Source organism: Anomaloglossus baeobatrachus, chromosome 3, assembly GCF_048569485.1.
Source record: "Anomaloglossus baeobatrachus isolate aAnoBae1 chromosome 3, aAnoBae1.hap1, whole genome shotgun sequence".
Taxonomy (NCBI): domain Eukaryota; kingdom Metazoa; phylum Chordata; class Amphibia; order Anura; family Aromobatidae; genus Anomaloglossus; species Anomaloglossus baeobatrachus.
This window is the reverse complement of record NC_134355.1, coordinates 46,047,786-46,067,644: the sequence shown is the minus strand read 5'-3', so window position 1 is coordinate 46,067,644 and position 19,859 is coordinate 46,047,786. Positions and strand designations below refer to the sequence as shown.

General features: G+C 46.8%; 1 protein-coding gene across 2 annotated transcripts in view; it reads left to right on the top strand.

Annotated features, from left to right (window-relative positions):
- Positions 1-1,941: 1,941 nt before the first annotated feature.
- Positions 1,942-19,859, top strand: part of SYT14 (synaptotagmin 14) — a 196,943-nt gene continuing 179,025 nt past the window's right edge. For both annotated transcript variants that reach the window (XM_075338004.1, XM_075338003.1), the window contains exon 1: positions 1,942-2,022. In XM_075338004.1, the coding sequence (XP_075194119.1) occupies positions 2,010-2,022 (13 nt within the window). In that variant the 5' untranslated portion in view covers positions 1,942-2,009. The remainder of the gene's footprint in view (positions 2,023-19,859) is intronic.

Sequence of the window (19,859 nt, the reverse complement as noted above, 5' to 3'; positions counted from 1 at the left end):
ACACCTATGTAGATATTGCATTAAAAACCAGATGTTTGCAGCGAGAATTGTCATTTACCACATTAATAATGTATAGATATTATAGATATATTATGTATACATAATGCTGTAATGCTGTGTTCATACATGTTTATATATAGCTTATACTATAGATATTATTATATCTCTCTCACTCTTTATCTGTATGTCTCTCTATCTCCCCCTCCATCTCTCTCTTCTTTCTGTCTGTCTCTATCTATCTTATCTTCATCTCCTTCTCCTCTACCTTTCTCTTTTTCTCCCTCCATCTATCTTTCAATCCCCCCTCTATCTATCCCTCTCTCTCACTGTATTTTTCTATCTCTCCCTCCATCTCTCTATTGCTCTATCTATCCCTCTCACCTTCCTTCTCTTTCTATCTATCCCTCTCTTTATCTTTTCTCCCCTCTCTATCTCACTATATCTATCCCTTGCTCTCTCCATCGCTCTCCATTTCTCTTTCGATCTCTCTCTCTCTGCCTCCATCTCTCTTCTCTTTCTGTCTGTCTCTATCTTTCTGTCTCTCCATCTCTCTTTTTATCCCTTTCTTTAACTTTCTTCTCTTCTCCCTCTGTCTTTCTTTCACTGTATCTATTTCTCCCTTGATCTCTCTATTGCTCTATCTCTTTCCCTCCATCCCTATCTTCTATCTATTCCTCTCTTTATCTTCCCTCCCCTCTCTATCCCTTGCCCTCGCTATAGGTTTCTTTCTCTCTCTCCATTTCTTTCTCAATCCCTCTCTCTATCTCTCTTCTCTTTCTGTCTCTCTTATCTTTCCCTCCATCTCTCTCTCTTCTCTCTCCCTTCATCTCTCTTCTCTTTCTGTCTCTCTTATCTTTCCCTCCATCTCTCTCTCTTCTCTCTCCCTTCATCTCTCTTCTCTTTCTGTCTCTCTTATCGTTCTCTCCATCTCTCTCTTCTCTCTCCCTTCATCTCTCTTCTCTTTCTGCCTATCTTATCTTTCTATATCTTCCCCCTCTCTCACTGTATCTTTCGATCTCTCCCTCCATCTCTCTATTGCTCTAGCCCTCTCACCCTCCATCTCTATCTATCCCTCTCTTTATCTTCCCTCCCTCTCATTATTTCTATCCCTTGCTCTCTTTAGCTTTCTTTCGCTCTCCCTCTCTATCACCCTCCATCTATTGCTCTATCTATCCCTCTCTCACTCCATCTTCTATCCCTCTCTTTATCTTTCTCCCCTCCCTATCTCACTATTTCTATCCCTTGCTCTCTTTAGCTTTCTTTCTCTCTCGTTCCCTCTCGATCACCCTCCATCTCTCTATTGCTCTATCTATCCCTCTATCTTTCTCCCCTCCCTATCTCATTATTTCTATCCCTTGCTCTCTCTTTAGCTATCTCTCCATTTCTCTCTTGAGCCTTCTCTCTATCTCTCTTTCTATCTCACCCTCCATCTCTCTATTGCCCTATCTATCCCTCTCTCACTCCATCTTCTATCCCTCTATCTTTCTCCCCTCCCTATCTCATTATTTCTATCCCTTGCTCTCTCTTTAGCTATCTCTCCATTTCTCTCTTGAGCCTTCTCTCTATCTCTCTTTCTATCTCACCCTCCATCTCTCTATTGCCCTATCTATCCCTCTCTCACTCCATCTTCTATCCCTCTATCTTTCTCCCCTCCCTATCTCATTATTTCTATCCCTTGCTCTCTCTTTAGCTATCTCTCCATTTCTCTCTTGAGCCTTCTCTCTATCTCTCTTTCTATCTCACCCTCCATCTCTCTATCTCGTCTATCTTTCTTTATCTCTCTATCTATCTTTCTGACATTGCTATATAGTGTATACTATCCAGCTGTGGTGTGCTCCGGTGACAGGAGCACAGCCGGGTGACAGGACGGAGCCGCCTCATGTCACCTCCTCACAGTCCCCTGTGCCGGGCGGGAGTGAGCACGAGCGGCGCGTGGTTCATTCCTCGTCACTCTCCAGCTCGCCACCCCCATACGCTGAGCAGTTGGTACGCTCCGTGCTGGGAGAATCATGGCGATAGATGGTAAGTAGGCCAATAACCGTCTTCTGATCGGCTCATTAACAAGTCATTAGGGGGGTTCTGAGACCCTGCGGCCAGCACAGGGCGAGGCAGCGGCGGTCACTATACGGCTGTGAGCCCCGGCTGCAGTATATAGTGTATACTGTGACTGCTGCCAGCTGTGCTCAGTGTGTGTTTACTGGGCATCCCCCAGAGCCCACTGCCTGTGTATGTGACTGGTGCCCAGTGCACGGCTGGTATAATGTGTGGACATTATAGGTGGCACTTTGTATACTCTAACCGGTTACTTTGGCTTTTTTGGTGCATAAAGCGACTTTTAATGGGCACATGGCAAAAAAAACCCCCAAAAGGCCGGGGCGCTGTGGCGGCTTTGGCTGCCGTGCTTATTGCGCAGTTAATGATGGGGATTCGCGATTTGGCCATCAAAGAAACAAGTGAATTGCAGACTTACGTCTCACAACTGGCTGTGTACAACCTTTGTCTATAAATAAAGCGTGGCACCCACGGCTGAGCACACGGAGCCGGGTTCAGAGGTTGCGCCCACAGATTACGGACGTGATGGCGCCGTATCCTCATCCATAGGCGCCAGGGCTACCTTTACGCCTTCCTGCATTATTCCAGCCCATAAAGCAGAATAGCATAGTGCATGCAGCCATTATTTTTTGCCACACTGACTATCTGAGTGGGATATTGGCCACGTGCACTGGAACGCTGGCTATAATGGGCCCGTGGTGCACCGTCTTCATGAGCCCTTATAGTCACACAGCGGCAAGTCATGTATCATTTTTAGTCCTTGTGACCCATCTTGAGATTTAATTCTTCCTTGGCCTTGTGCAACTCCTGACCGGGGGCGGCCTCTGATCTCTAAAAATAAGAGCAGAAGCGCACAGCTGAATGCTGCTCTCATTCAAGGCTGAAGATAGGCTCAATAAAAAGACTGTCTTGGAGGAGAGCATCTCTTGTTGAGCGCTTCTGCTCTTTCGTTGTAGTGACTGATGGTAGGTCACATCACCCGGACCCCAGAGATCAAAACTTCAAAGTCTAGTATTTTATTATCATGGGGTGAGACAGGATAACCGTGAACCAGGGCTCCTAAACTGGCTAGGGGGACCCTAGCTGTCCCTATTCCCAGTGATACGTCTGATGTTGACAATATCTGGGCTGTCCCTGATCCCAGAGATATGTCTGATGGTGACAATGTCTGGGCTGTCCCTTATCCCAGAGATACGTCTGATGGTGACATTGTCTGGGCTGTCCCTGATCCCAGAGATACGTCTAATGGTGACAATGTCTGAGCTGTCCCTGTTCCCAGAGATACGTCTAATGGTGACATTATCTGGGCTGTCCCTGATCCCAGAGATACGTCTAATGGTGACAATGTCTGGGCCACCTTCCTTGCCCTGCTGTTGAACAGCCCAGATCTATTACCCTGTCTTCTTTACACCCGGGGGAGGCCTGGGAAAAGATAAGGACAAACAGGGGAAACCAGAACTGGATCACACAACACGCTCACACAGAGGTATTAGATAACAAGTGATAAGGAAAAAAATAAGAGCAGGGAGGAAGCAACAAGATGAGAGAAGTCCACAACAACTCCACACACAAATCAATACAATCACCAGCAAGACTGACTGGGATACAACAGCACACGGAACGGTGTAGCTAAAGCGATAGCATGGGAAGATGGGCTCCTCCATCTTAAAAAGGCAGGGAGTGACTGTGATAGGTCTCCCACAACATGTGATCCATGAGGTAAGTAGCAAACTAGCCCAATCACTAATGAGAACACAGCTGGTCGACGCCTGAGCCTGTCTGTAACTCAGAAGCACCAAAGGAGGCATAGTGTGAAGTGCCAGACTCTGCAGTGTGAACACCGTCAGATGCCGCCATGACACTTAGCGAGTTTAGAGCCAAACATCGTGACATTTATCATACAAAGTTGTGACAATTTTAGTGACTTAAGGCCCCGTCACATGCAGCGATATCGCTAGCGAGCGTACCCGCCCCCGTCGTTTGTGCATCAAGGGCAAATCGCTGCCCGTGGCGTACAATATTGTTAGGAGCCGTCACACGGACTTACCTGCCTAGCGACGTCGCTGTTGCCGGCGAACCGCCTCCTTTCTAAGCGGCGTCACTAAGCGGCCGCCCAATAGAAACGGAGGGGCGGAGATGAGCGGCTGTAACATCCCACCCACCTCCTTCCTTCCTCATTGCCGGCGGCCGCAGGTAGGCTGTAGCTTGTCGTTCCCGAGGTGTCACACGCAACGACGTCGCTAACGATGCTGGATGTGCGTCACGAATTCCGTGACCCCGGCGATATATCGTTAGATACGTCGTTGCGTGTAACGGGGCTTTTATGTATACAGCTTTTTAACTTTTGCAGCACTACAACTCCCAACAGACACGTACAGACTGAAACATACTGGGAGATTTAGTTGTGACAGCTGCAAAGTCTCATATTGGAGAACCCCTTAGTGCAGCTGGTATATAGGACCTGTGGTGCTGAACGGACAGCTCCCGATCAGCTCCGTACGAGGGAGTTACACATCAGTCTGAGGGCTGCCGATTCATCATTTGTGTTCTTAATTTAGGTCAATTTTCTTTTTTTTTTTCAACTTCTGATATTTAACTTTTTTTTCAGCCAAATTCTTCAAAGTGGCACACACGGTTGATACATTTTATTTCGAATAAGAAAAAAAAAATGTTCTTTATTTCTGTTTTTAACTTTTGATACAAAAAGTCGCATGTTCCGGAAAAAAAAAAAGGCAGAAAATGTGCCCAATATTTCAGACATACATTCAAGGGGTTGTCCGGCCTTAGGCCACACTACTAGAGTTACTCTACCTGACTGCAGACGTTTGACTCCTCGCAGCTCATGCACTTTGCACTGTGAGGATTTTTCAGTGTCGGCACTCATTGCAAATGTATTGAGCGAGGTGGGACATGTCTAGATGTTATGTAGTGGGAAATCTCCATATCGGAAACTTGCGGTCACCAGAGAATCCTCAAAGTGTACAATGATGCCTGTTGACAGTATGGTCCATAATTAAAGGGGTTGTCCATTACAATCCTTTGGATTGGTCATCAATATCAGATCAATGGGTGCCTGACGTTTGGACACCCAGCATCCTAACCAAACGATCAGCCAGATGTATGGAAACAGTTCGGAGAAAAACAATGCAATGTTTAGTGGTTGGCTGTCAATTATCAGACCCCCCACTGATCTGATATTGATGACTTTCCCTGTATAGGTCATCAATATCGTAGTGGGAAACCCTTTTAAGAGCTTGTTTCAGGAGGGTAGAATTGGTGTGTTGGGGACTGTTACTGTTGATAGGGCACCTAAAACTTGATGCAAATTGATTCACACGATTCAGTGCATCAACCACGTGGGTGTAGTGCCGGCATCCCTGCACTGCCCGCAGGGGCTCCGATTTACTCACCTCCACAGCTGGGTTGGGTCCTGCTATGCTGCCCTATGGTCGTTCACGTATACTCTTGCTTCTTCCTCTTCCCAGGGCTTGTGCACATGTGCACACTGCACAGGTCTCGCGGGTATGTGCTAAGGGCGCATGTATGCACACCTGTCCTTAAAAAGCAATTACGCTCTTTGGCTTTAATGCCTCTCAGTCTATTTCTGGGAGGCAATAACTATATAAGGCACCCTCCCACTAGGGGAGGTGCCTGTACAACTAGTTGTCAGGTCAAGTGCTGTTGTCGTCGCATTACCTATTCCTAAGTCAATGATAGGGTAAGTCTGGCTGACAGATTCTGAGATAGGTGCTCTGAAGTAAAGTCAGTACTCAAAGGAAAAAATAATACTCTGGCATTCTATAGAAAATATGTCAAACCAAGAAAAATTTGTCTTTTAAGAATTGCTTTTATTTGTGTGTGCTCAAAGGCAAAAAAAAAGGAAAAACTTGTCGTGCATCCAACGTTTCGGCTAATATCCTTTAGCCTTTTTTAAGGACGACATGTTGGTTACAATAACATTGGAAGAGGAATTTCACTTAGGTGAGTGTACAGTATATTTGTGATGGGTACGTGCCTTGTTATAAGCTTACAGTTAGGTCCAGAAATATTTGGACAGTGACACAATTTTCGCGAGTTGGGCTCTGCATGCCACCACATTGGATTTGAAATGAAACCTCTACAACAGAATTCAAGTGCAGATTGTAACGTTTAATTTGTAGGTTTGAACAAAAATATCTGATAGAAATTGTAGGAATTGTACACATTTCTTTACAAACACTCCACATTTTAGGAGGTCAAAAGTAATTGGACAAATAAACCAAACCCAGACAAAATATTTTTATTTTCAATATTTTGTTGCGAATCCTTTGGAAGCAATCACTGCCTTAAGTCTGGAACCCATGGACATCACCAAACGCTGGGTTTCCTCCTTCTTAATGCTTTGCCAGGCCTTTACAGCCGCAGCCTTCAGGTCTTGCTTGTTTGTGGGTCTTTCCGTCTTAAGTCTGCATATGAGCAAGTGAAATGCATGCTCAATTGGGTTAAGATCTGGTGATTGACTTGGCCATTGCAGAATGTTCCACTTTTTTGCACTCATGAACTCCTGGGTAGCTTTGGCTGTATGCTTGGGGTCATTGTCCATCTGTACTATGAAGCGCCGTCCGATCAACTTTGCGGCATTTGGCTGAATCTGGGCTGAAAGTATATCCCTGTACACTTCAGAATTCATCCGGCTACTCTTGTCTGCTGTTATGTCATCAATAAACACAAGTGACCCAGTGCCATTGAAAGCCATGCATGCCCATGCCATCACGTTGCCTCCACCATGTTTTACAGAGGATGTGGTGTGCCTTGGATCATGTGCCGTTCCCTTTCTTCTCCAAACTTTTTTCTTCCCATCATTCTGGTACAGGTTGATCTTTGTCTCATCTGTCCATAGAATACTTTTCCATAACTGAGCTGGCTTCATGAGGTGTTTTTCAGCAAATTTAACTCTGGCCTGTCTATTTTTGGAATTGATGAATGGTTTGCATCTAGATGTGAACCCTTTGTATTTACTTTCATGGAGTCTTCTCTTTACTGTTGACTTAGAGACAGATACACCTACTTCACTGAGAGTGTTCTGGACTTCAGTTGATGTTGTGAACGGGTTCTTCTTCACCAAAGAAAGTATGCGGCGATCATCCACCACTGTTGTCATCCGTGGACACCCAGGCCTTTTTGAGTTCCCAAGCTCACCAGTCAATTCCTTTTTTCTCAGAATGTACCCGACTGTTGATTTTGCTACTCCAAGCATATCTGCTATCTCTCTGATGGATTTTTTCTTTTTTTTCAGCCTCAGGATGTTCTGCTTCACCTCAATTGAGAGTTCCTTAGACCGCATGTTGTCTGGTCACAGCAACAGCTTCCAAATGCAAAACCACACACCTGTAATCAACCCCAGACCTTTTAACTACTTCATTGATTACAGGTTAACGAGGGAGACGCCTTCAGAGTTAATTGCAGCCCTTAGAGTCCCTTGTCCAATTACTTTTGGTCCCTTTAAAAAGAGGAGGCTATGCATTACAGAGCTATGATTCCTAAACCCTTTCTCCGATTTGGATGTGAAAACTCTCATATTGCAGCTGGGAGTGTGCACTTTCAGCCCATATTATATATATAATTGTATTTCTGAACATGTTTTTGTAAACAGCTAAAATGACAAAACTTGTGTCACTGTCCAAATATTTCTGGACCTAACTGTATATCTGATACAGCGGCTCAGGTATTGTGAAGAAAATTTGCAGGATTGTTCGGGTCAGACTGCGTAGCAGTAGGTCAGAAGTAATAAACAGTATATGTTCAAAGGGTCGTGATGGTATGTTGATAATTGCTTTTTTCAGAGTGAGAACTATTGAGCCCAATGGGCGATGTGTAGTTATCTGAAGGTAGGAGGCCTCTGGATGTATACCAGGATCGATAATGTCGCTCGCAAGTAAAACGGTCTGGCTAATGAATACGGCAGTCCGTGTGTGCCGGGTACCTACAGGGAGGCTGGTGCGACTGCCTGTAACTGTTAGCAGGTTGGTAACCAGGTAATATACAGATATACTCTGTATATGAATATCCAGTCCTGGGATCAGGACTGAAATTAAACACAGTCGTTGGTATAGGCTAGTTGCCGGGGGAAAAGAGGCCTGGGCCCTGATCTGGGCCTGCAGGGAGAGCTGTGTCATGGATCGCAGTGGTATACCTGAGTCGGCCTTCCCATACCTATCTCTCCCTCCCGTGCCCACCATACCTGTCTGTCCCCACCTTCCTGTCTGCCTCAGCCATCCCACCTGTACCTGCCTGCACCTGTGTCCGTACCCAGGTCCGTCTCCTGTCTTGGGGGTCAGCTGCCACAGTCCTGGTCTCTGCCTTACTAGTGGTACCTGGTGTCTGCTTCTCGGCAGATGCTTAGTTAAGCATCTCCCACTAAAGAGTAGGCCCCCGTGGTCCAGTTGGTTCACTCCCCCTCGCCATATCCACAACACCGACGGTGAGCGTTACAGTCGGTAATCTATGGGAGCCCTGAGAATTGCCTTTTACCTCCCAACATCAGCTGCTCTTCTTTGATTATCCGGCCTGGTGCGACGTCACCCATCAGGTTGAAGGTGGTGTTCAGGGCTCCCATCTACCCACCACAGTACGGACATGGCTACTGGACTGGGTCCTGAAAATAGATTTACATCAATGCCACCTAAGACCCGTCCCTGTCAGGTTTCTTTTACTAATTGTATTCCCCATGAAATAACAGTTCTATAAGCCTTTACATTTTACGCGCTCCTCTGTTATTTCTCCTGGAAATGTACGGATGGTCCCATTCTTCTTGTATACAGGGTGCTGTTCCCGATTGGTTATACTAAATTATGTCGTGTTAATGATTAGCCTTTTTTACAGACTGATTATGTAGTCTGCAGATGGCCTTGTGGCACTGAAATGCTGATAACATAGAATAATAGCTCAAATGCTAAAATACTTTTACATTTTGAAAACGTTTGTCAAATGTGGGGTATTTGGAGACCACATGAATCATTTTGGGGAAATACTGCCCCATCTGAAAATATCTTGTAAGATGCGTCTTCTTCCTTTTTAAAAACGAACAACTTTTAATTTTTGCGCTTATATTTGTTATACATTTTATATTATTTTATGAATTTTTGTTTTGTTTACATTTTTTTATATTGCTATCTACTGTATATAGAAGCATTATCCTGAAATCTTACAGTTTTCACTCTGAGCCTCATAATGCACTGATACTTTATGTCCTGTAGGCTTTTTATTATCACAGGCCAGATTACAATGATGAGTAGAACCTATATAGAGGTGACACTGGATCTGTCGTTAAAAGTAGGTGATGTCACAGCTCGCCTCCTCCCCCTCCCTGAAGAATGACCATATGCCAGTTAGTATTCTGAATTAACAGGCAGGATATACCTTTTATATTCACCAGGAGTAAAAGTTCAGAGAATTGCTCAGTGGTTGCTGATACTGCCATGTTGCTCTGAGGATATCAGTCAGATAGGTCTCCATATATCTAAGTATATGAATGTCATAGAGAAGGCTCCTTAATTTGAGGTTTCCCTCTTATAAGCGTCAAAGTGTGGAGCCACAAATGGCCACTGGCTTCCATTCTGGCAGAGTTGGCCCATCTGTGCATTGCGTTGACAGCCCTTTCTAACTGGGTCTCCATGATCTCAAGTCCTTCATTCCTCTCCAGTGGTAATCTGGTGAGCTTTGATATAAGTCAATAAGGTCAATGACTGTAGTTGGGGAGATTTCTGTGGGACTAACGGAAATTAAGGTAAGGCTCATGCATGACTACTGCTCCATTGAAATCCCTCCATTTGCAGTTCTACATTCCATTGACTTATAGTGGAATCCATCAATCTGCCGATTGGTGCGAATCCCGGCAGTTGGGCCACCAGCTATGAGCAAATTTTTGTGAAGTTTGCCTGAGGCCACTGGCTCAAAACGGGTATCTCAGACAGACTAGGCATAAGTCACTCCATATGGCAGAATTCCGAGAAACTCTGACACCCTTTAACCCCTACACAGGGAACTGGATCTACACAACGGGGTCCAAGAGTGTGGTGCCTACGGATGGGTTGCCGTCTAGAGGTATGAACCATAGGCAGGAATGGTCGCCAAGCAGGGTCAAAGCCGGGTGGATTCACAAAAAGGACAAAATCAGAAGTTGTTAGAGAAGTCAGGGAGCCGGGTCAAAACCAAGTTGACAGCAAGGTACAAAATTCAACGGGTAGGAGGGGAGCGCCCGAAAAACAGATCTAGGTCAAACAGGAAAACAACAATGCATAGCAGGAGAACTACCAGACCTAGCCAGGAAAGCTAGAAGCAGAAAGCGGAAAGATTAAATAGGGTGTGGTGCCTTCTTATAGGTTGAAGCCAGGAGCTGACGACTTCAGCTGGACAGCACACACACCCACTCTGTCAGACTGGAAAGTATGGCAGGTCCCAGCCACTCTAATCTTAGTGGATGGGCATAGCCTAGGCTGTCCAGAGCTTCTGGCTGCGACTTCTCCTCTATCACTAACACCACATACGGCGGCGCCTGATAACAGAAGCAGATGACATAGGAGCAGGTACTGGTGGAGATGTGACAGTTATCGCCTATCGTGTGGATAGGTTATATCTTGTTTTCAGTGGACCACCCCTTTATTGTTTAAAAAGGGCGTCTAACCTCAGGTTTCTTTAGTATGACCTGGGTTAACCGCAGATCTCCACTCTTACCCTACTACCTAGACAAGCATGTGACCAGTGCAACGAATCAATGACCACATTGATCAATGCTGCTGCCAGTGATTGGCTGCAGAGGTCACATGTCTACATGGGCAGAACAGGATGCTAAGAGACTGACTTTGACGTGTGGTGCCATCTAAAAAGGAAGCATGGAGACCGAGACCCGAGCCAGCTCTCAAAGAGGAGCTTAAGGGATTGGTAAGGTGAGTATGTTTTGTTTTTTTACTTTCCTTGATGATGAGAATTAAAAAGTAAAAAGTTGGAAAAGCCCTTTAAGTAATAAGAGAAAGGGTTAGAAAGCAATGAGAACACACACACATACAACACAACATGACTTATCAGTTGATATTTTCCCTTCGCTGTATTATTTGTTGATTCCCCTGTAATTGCTCCTGCCATGTAAAACAATCATTAGGAGTCATTTGCATAATTGCCAGTGAGGTTTGAAATAAAACTTTTATTTCTTCCAGTAAAACGTCTATGATACAAGCTTCATTATCGGCGTGTAAGCGCATTTCCTTAATTCCCTTCTTATGCTTTAAGATTATCCATAGGAAAGTCTCTCCTACACTCCGTGTAATTCTCCTTTATTACAACTTTTCAAAGTTCATAAGAAATTCAGTCATTTTATAATTATGATGATTTGCTCTTTTTCCACTCGTTTGGGCGCCACTTTTTTCGGTTGCTTTGGGTATACCGACCACTTGCCTTCTGCTGTCAGTCTTCCGGCCCATAATATCCTTATAGTGGTTGGAGCTGGAATTTTTTTTATATACAAAGTTACAAATCTCCAAAAATTTCTTCTTTTAATTTGTAGCCTTTTAAAGTCTATTTCACTTTTTTTTTCCTGGTTTTTAATTCGCGAGTGTGATTTTTTTTTTTCAGTTTTTTTTTTTCTAATATGTTGGCAGCCAACTCATCAGTTGCCACTTTTTTAAAAAAATAAAAAAGGCCCCAAATTTTGTACTCCAGTTCACCCCTGATGTAGTTTTTTTTATGTGTGCCTGAAATATTTCAACAAATTTACAATATTTTAGCTGAACAGTCTGATGGGCGTCATTGCAGCGGTCCTGTCCCTCCTCTATGTTGTGAATTGCCATCCTTCCGATGTGATTGATGTGGATGAAGTGTCCTGCGTCATCTACATAGTCGAACGAAATCTCGCACCTATGCGGGGACATCCTCGGTTCGTGCAAGCGCACTTTGCTTTGCCCTATTCAGGCAGAGCCTGAAACCTAACTGAGCATGCGTCGGAACAAGTATTTCCGGCTCCTGCTAACCAGAACCATTTTGCCCATGTAGTTTTATTCCCTGCCACTGGAGATAGCGGAAAAGGAGTTCCAACACACGTTCCGACGAACGCGTAGTTAGGTTTCATGCTGTGCCCGCAGCAGCGCAGAGCAAAGGGCACCTGCGCGAATCATGATGCCCCTGCGCAGACGCGAGATTTCGCTCGGCTATGTGGATGACGCAGGCTGCTTCATCCACATCAATCACATCAAGATCATGTTGATTCACAGTGGAGAGAAGGGACAGGAGCCGCTGCATTGACGCCCATCAAACCGGACCGGTTAGACAGGTTCCCTTTAAGGGTTTGCTCACACTTTGCACATTTTCCATCTCGAATTGGGATCCAAAAATCTGCAGCAGATTACATAAGCAGCAATGGGAATAAGGTTTCAATAATCTCTTCCACAAACTGCAAATCATTTTTCGTTGACCTGTATTTCCAATTTCTAGGTTCTCAGCATGTTGATCCTGTTGAGTAGATTTTCTCTGTGAATTTGTCTCTTTGCAATGTATAGGGCTAAATCTGGAGCAAACACAATAGGCTGCTTTCACACATCAGTTTTTTGCCATCAGGCAAAAACATGAAAAAACGGATCCGGCGTCTGTTGCCGCTGGATCCGTTTTTCCCCCATAGACTTTCATTGGTGCCGGATTGTGCCGGATGGCCTTGCGTTTCATCCGTTTTTTTGCCGGATCCAGCAAAATTTACTTGTCCGGCAGCCGGATGAAACGTTGAAGTGAACGTTTTTGTGCCTGGCAAAAAAACCCGGATCCCGCCGGATCCGGCGCCGTACGGCGTGTTTTATAATAGAAGCCTATGGACGCTGGATCCGGCGTAATGCGGCAAAAAACGGATTCGGCCGCCGGATCCGTTTTTTTTAACTGAGCATGCTCAGAATCACACCGGATCCATCAAAAAACTGAAGGAACTGATGGAAAAAACTGATGCAACTGATCCGTTTTTTCACCGGATCCGTCACATCAGTTTTTTGATCAGTTCAGATAGTCCCCGCCCCTGTCGCACATACGATATTGTGTTATAGCTGCCGTAGCGAACATTATCTCTACGGCAGCTTCACACGCACTCACCTGCCCTGCGACGCTGCTCTGGGCGGCGAACCACCTCCTTACTAAGGATGCGGGTCGTGCGGCGTCACAGCGACGTCACACGGCAGGCGACCAATAGAAGCGGAGGGGCGGAGATGAGCGGGACGTAAACATCCCACCCACCTCCTTTCTTCCGCATATCCAGCGTGAGCCGCAAGACGCAGGTAGGAGATGTTCCTCACTCCTGCGGCTTCATACACAGCGATGTGTGCTACTGCAGGAACGAGGAACAACATCGTAACATCGGTCCTTCCGAAATTATGGAAATGATCGACGCTACACCGATGATACGACTGCGACGCTTTTGCGCTCGTTAATTGTATCAAAAACGATTTACACACTACGATATCGACAGCGACGCCGGATGTGCGTCACTTTCAATTTGACCCCACCGACATCGCAGCTGCGATGTCGTAGTGTGCAAAGTACCCCTAAGGCCCCTTTCACACGTTCGTGAAAAATCACGCACGTTTTTCATGGACGTGTCAGAAGTCCGTTTTGCCCTCCGTGACCCGTGTTTATGGGCTACGTGTATTCTCCGTGTGTTATCCGTGATAACACACGTAGAACGGGAACTTTCTACTCACCTGTCCCTGGCGTCGCTGTCCGTGGTGCTGATCTTCGGTCTCCAGTCCAGCCGACTCCCCGCTGCTGCTGCTGCTTCCGGCCGCAGTGAAGAGAATATGCAATGAGCATAATGAGCGGTGGTCGGAAGCAAGTGACAGCAGTGGCAGAGACAGGAGGGCTGGAGAAGGTGAGTAAAGATTTGTTTTGTCTTCACGCAGACACGTCTTTTCTCTGGTGCGTGTCACACGGAACACATCTGTGTGGTCCGTTTTTGGTACGTGTGACACGTTTTAGTTCCGTGTGACACCCGTGATGCCGGAGAGAAAACGGACATGTCGGTGTGTGGAGCACACGGGCACACGTAAGTACGGAACGGACACACGTTCCGTGCAAAAATACTTACGTGTGTCCGAAACCATAGAAATACCTTGGTCTACGTGTGTACGTATCTCCAGTACGTGAGGAAACTGTCAAACACGTACCGGAGGCACATGCGTGTGAAGGGGGCCTAACAGAGAGGGGTCCCAGGTAGCGCGATACCAAAGACGCTTTTAAGATGTGAAGCCCAAGAACTACTATGGAAAATGATGTTCTAATCTTGATTTTTGTATTTAGGGAGTTACATACGGTAGGTACATAGTAATAAATGAAGAATGATTATTTTTTCGTTTGGGGCAGTTTTTAATGCGTCAAGCCCATTGTGTCATTCCACGCCAGTGCTGCAGTAATTTCTTTAATACTGCCCCCTAAGGAAAAGAATATAGAATAAGAAGGGGACATTTTACCATATGAATGGCGCGCAATACTCGGATTATAATCTTCCCCAGCGGTTTCCCTGCCAAGTCATTTGGGTCAATGAGTCACTCTGGCTCGGTGTTTTCACGGTCCCCATGGTAGCACTGAGACGTTCGATTGGAAATAGAAATAAAATCCGCCCCCATCGAAGTTTAATTTGAGGATTTCTTTGTAGTTCAGAACATATTCCATTTCTTATTCATACAACGAGAGGCTGCTTAAAAAGAAATTCACCACTCGCCACTGATATGAATAGGAAGGCAAAGGAAAGGGGGGTTGGTTTGTATAACTACGTTATGGAGTTAAAACTTTTCAGAATAAACTGTATGGTGTGTGTATATGAGGAATAACACCATGTATACGAAATTAAAATACTGATATCTTCCGTATTCACCAGTTTTCCCGTCCTCAGGCTTTGTTTCTCAAATTGCAATGGTTTTTGAGCTGGTAGGGCATGATGCTCAGCACGCAAAAAGGTATTCCCGCTCTTCTTTCCTTGGTTAGAGAGAAGCATCAGAGGTATTGAGGATATTATACTGCAGTACTGAGCAGCATAGATGTGAATCCATCTCTCTGATGTGGTAAAAGACTTGTTAGAAAGCTCAGCTTGATATGTCTATATTTCCCTCTGCATATTTTCTCACTCCTCACTCCTCATCCCATCTGTCACGCCTGGTGCGAGAGCACGCCCGTCGAGCGGCACACCCACTGTCACACCGGGTGTGAAAAAACACACATCAAGTTGGGCAACACAAAGGGAGAACCAGGAAAGATGAAAAGGAAGGCTCTGGCGATAGGGAGAGGGAAGTGGGGTCACCTCCTAATACTCACCTGAGTCTAATCCCTGCACTCTCTAACTTCTCTAGATGGGTTCTTTTCCTCCCGTGCAGTAGTGATACTAGTGTCTCACTGGCCCACACATTAGTCAGGGTGAGTTCAAGCCAGCGAGGGCCAAGGCGCCGTCACACACCTTGGCCCTTGCTGGCTTGAACTCACCCTAACTAATGTGTAGGCCAGTGAGACACTAGTCTCGCTACTGCAATAAACAACCCAAGGAAGGTAAGACAAACTGATGGGGAAAGAAACAATAAATAGCATTCCTGAGGTTCTTCAGCAGGAAATTTCACAGCTGCAACTGAAACAAACATCTCAGCTTTTTCAGACACAGGCTCCTTCAAAGTGTGAGTATAGAAGATCTATCACTGGCATGGAGTGAAGCCAGGAGTGGCTAAATACAGCAGAAGGGAGTGATGACAAGATGATGCAGCTGTGATTAAGTCTAAGAGTAATCTCCGCCAGAAGGGAAAGGGTCCTTAACTCCTTCAGCATCAAATGAAAGTAAGAGGACCTGTGTTCAATTTAACGTTGAGACCTCCTGATCTCAGATCTTCAGAGGTAACACGTGGATGCAACACACTTGTGATACCCACTCTAAAAAGTATGACAGGTACTGTCTATATAACAATGACGGCACCTGCCACATATAAGTTAGACTCTATATAAAGGGACCAGATGTGATGTACATGTGTGTTACAATTCGGAAGGCACTATTGGTAGCCAAACGCTCGTTATCTTTCCCAATAAAGATAACGAGAGGGGGAATAATCTAAAGAGACAATTCTGGTGGAGGCTTATCTCTTGTAAGAACAAAGGATTGGACATATTGAAAGCTAGCATGCCCAAACTTTCTTTTCTCTGATAGGTGAGAACTGAGACACCACCATACACTTTAGCTGTTGGTCGGTCCTTCTAAATTCAGCATGGTCGACAGTCTTTCTTTTAAGGCTACTTTCACACTTGCATTAGTGGCAATCCGCCACTTTGGAAAACAGTGCAATTCGTTAACGGCTTGCACTGTTTGCCATAGACTTGAATTGACGACGGATTGCGACTAATGTGTCTGCGAGGAACGACTGACCGTTGGGCGTCAGGAACGCAGCATGTAGCGTTTTTTGGGCGGTGGAATACTTTTTTTTTCACTGCGCATGCTCAGCTCTTATGTTTCTCTTTCGGCGGCCGAACGATCAGCTGATCGGCCGGCTTTTGAGTGTGATCAGCTGATCGCCCGGCGGCCAGTTTTTGAGTGCGATCAGCTGATCGCTCGGCTTTTGAGGGCGATCAGCTGATCGCTCGGCTTTTGAGGGCGATCAGCTGATCGCTCGGCTTTTGAGGGCGATCAGCTGATCGGCCGGCTTTTGAGTGCGATCAGCTGATCGCCCGGCTTTTGAGGTCGATCAGCTGATCGACCGGCTTTTGAGGGCGATCAGCTGATCGACCGGCTTTTGAGGGCGATCAGCTGATCGACCGGCTTTTGAGGGCGATCAGCTGATCGGCCGGCTGTTGAGGGCGATCAGCTGATCGCCCGGCTTTTGAGGGCGATCAGCCGATCGCTCAGCTTTTGAGGGCGATCAGCCGATCGCCCGGCTTTTGAGGTCGATCAGCCGATCGACCGGCTTTTGAGGGCGATCAGCCGATCGACCGGCTTTTGAGGGCGATCAGCCGATCGACCGGCTTTTGAGGGCGATCAGCCGATCGCTCGGCTTTTGAGGGCGATCAGCCGATCGGCCGGCTGTTGAGGGCGATCAGCCGATCGCCCGGCTTTTGAGGGCGATCAGCCGATCGCTCGGCTTTTGAGGGCGATCAGCCGATCGCCCGGCTTTTGAGGGCGATCAGCTGATCGCCCGGCTTTTGAGAGCGATCAGCTGATCGCCCGGCGGCCGGCTTTTGAGTGCGATCAGCTGAACACCTGGCGGCCGGCTGCCGGGTGATCAGCTGATCATTCACAATAGCCTGCCGCCGGTAAACAGTAAAAAAACCCCAAAACAACGGACCTTTGTTTTGCAGCATCAGTCATATCAGTTGTGCCACTATCTGCAACACATCCGTTGCATCAGTCACACAACTGATTGTGACGGATGCCGCACAACGCAAGTGTGAAAGTAGCCTAAGGTGTATAGCCAACCAGAGATTGGCAAGGACCCCTTATCCCCTTATTCAGTTACTGATTTGGGATAGTGTTCCTCAGGGGAGGGAAATACGACCCCACAGTGATGCTAGTATTATATAAGTCGTGTTCTTCATGGGCGGCGGCAGGTGTGCTGCTGAATTCCATTGAATATTTACATTTCCTCGGCGTCTCATGTGTCAGGCACGGTTTGGCGGCACATCTATCTGGACAAGGCAGTGTCATTGCATGAGGTTGTGTGTACGAGACACAGATGGCCCTGCATTGTTTGTCTTCATCACGTGCCGTCTCCGGAGACATCCTCCGGTTGGATTAATGCACCTTTAATAGGGAGATGAGGTTAAATAAACACCTCATTAGGGCTCATCTGGCTGCAGGCATCAGTGTTTTTCGTAAGGGAGGATTGCAGGTGTAGTACATCTTATAATATATCAGTGTTACAGCCATACAAGACCGGAGCCATCACTTTTTAAAAATGCACAAAGCAGCAAATACTGCTGTGGTCATTGCCTGCTGGTGCCTTAAAATTCATAGTTTACACTATGAGGCTCAGTAACTACAACTCTCAGCATGTCCTGACTTTGAGGGCATGGAGGGAGTCTGTAAGTATGTCTGCATTACATCTGTTTGTCCGAACTAGATCCACAAGCCAAGGTCTTCTGTTCTGGGAAGATGTCACGGCGGCGGGGTCTGACTCCGTGACCCTGGCGGTGTCGTTTTAAATGAGTGAGGGATATTTACATGGGATGATTTGTGACGCCACCTGTGGTCTTCGGCGAGGTATGGCCAACGCTGCTTAGACGGGACCGCTGGGGCAGAGGATGACGCAGCTGAGATGGTACAGCTCCCCACAGATGGAGCTGGGACCCCAGGGCAACCTTAGGCAGTTGTTAGCCGATGAAATGTTGGCACAGCGCGGGGCAGTTTAGGACACAGCGGGGTGCAGTCATTAGTTCTTTTACTCACATTTGTCAGTTTCAGACTATCATGGCCGGCCGGCCGGCCAAATGCTGCCCTTGGAGTGCTGAGTCCTGCGGTGACAGGATCCAGCCAATCCGCAGGTAATTCGGAGGCACACAGCCGGTGTCCCTTTCTGTGTCCCTTTCCTGGTCGTCTTTCCACGCTGGCTTCACCGTCCTGCCCTGCGTCTTCACACACAGTGCCCTGAGACGGTGTAGGTGAACCCTGTTTTGGGAGGCTCTTCTGCCTAACCCCTGGCCCTCTGTGGTCACCTTTTGAGTGGATTTACGTGTGGTTTTGGCTTTGGCACATGAAGATACCTCAGCCTCCGGTTTTGTTAGCTGAGCCTTGTAGTTCTCCACTAGTCTAGGGGCTGGTCCCCTTTGCGGCCAAAACCCTCCACACCAGTCAGTCAGCTGTGGATGTAAGTCCATGGGTGGATCTCTCACTTCTTGTGGCTCTAGGACCCCTTCTTCCTTTCTTCCTTCTTGCCCTAAGACGAGCTCCTCCGGCTCCCGTCCTCAGGACCTCTCCCCTCCGCTTCTTAGTTCGTTCTACTCTCCGTTCTAAGTGTCCACCCACTAACTAACCCCACTTTCAGACTGGTTCCGGGACTGCACAGGTGAGTCCTTCACGTTTGACCGCAAATCAAGCCGTGTTACACTCACAGAGCTGCGCAATCACAATGAAGTCGGGTGAAGTTCATTCTCATCGCGCGGCACTGTCTCGCAGCCAGCCATGCTCTTTTTGACAGTGCGGTCCCACTCAGCTCTGCTGCAAATCTATGTGGGACTGCACTGTCAAAAATGTACGTTCAGGATGCTTTTCCAACTCTGTCTATGGCAGAGCAAGCATCCAGAACACATGAATTCTCCAGGAATGTGCGCACGTTGCGTTCTGCCGAATGCGTCTCAGTACGCAGTTTTTTCGGCTGCGTTCTGAGACGCACATGCAGTGACTTACACGCTGCGGAATAGAACGCAACGTGCGCACATAGCCTTAAGATCACATGGTGTTGGAAACCTATCACAGTCACTCCCCCCCGCCTTTTTTAAGATGGTCGAATCTGTCCTCCCATGCCAACTAGTGCTTACTGCTGTGGGGGGGTCTGTGTGCTGGGGTGTCCTAGTCCTGCTGGTGATTATATTGTTGTGGAATTCTTTCATTGTCTTGTTGTTTCCTCACCATTCTTATTTTCCCCCTAACCTCTTATTTTGTTATACAGTACTGTACTTCCGGGTCAACGTGCTGTGAGATAGAGCTTTGGTTTCCCCTGTCTGTCTATCTCTGTTGCTTTTATCACACTCCTGTCCCGGTCACCCCCTAAGGTAGATGGGAGGGGGACATAAGAACAGGGCTGGTCAGGAGCAGGGCCAGGAAGGCGGCTCAGACATCTACACCT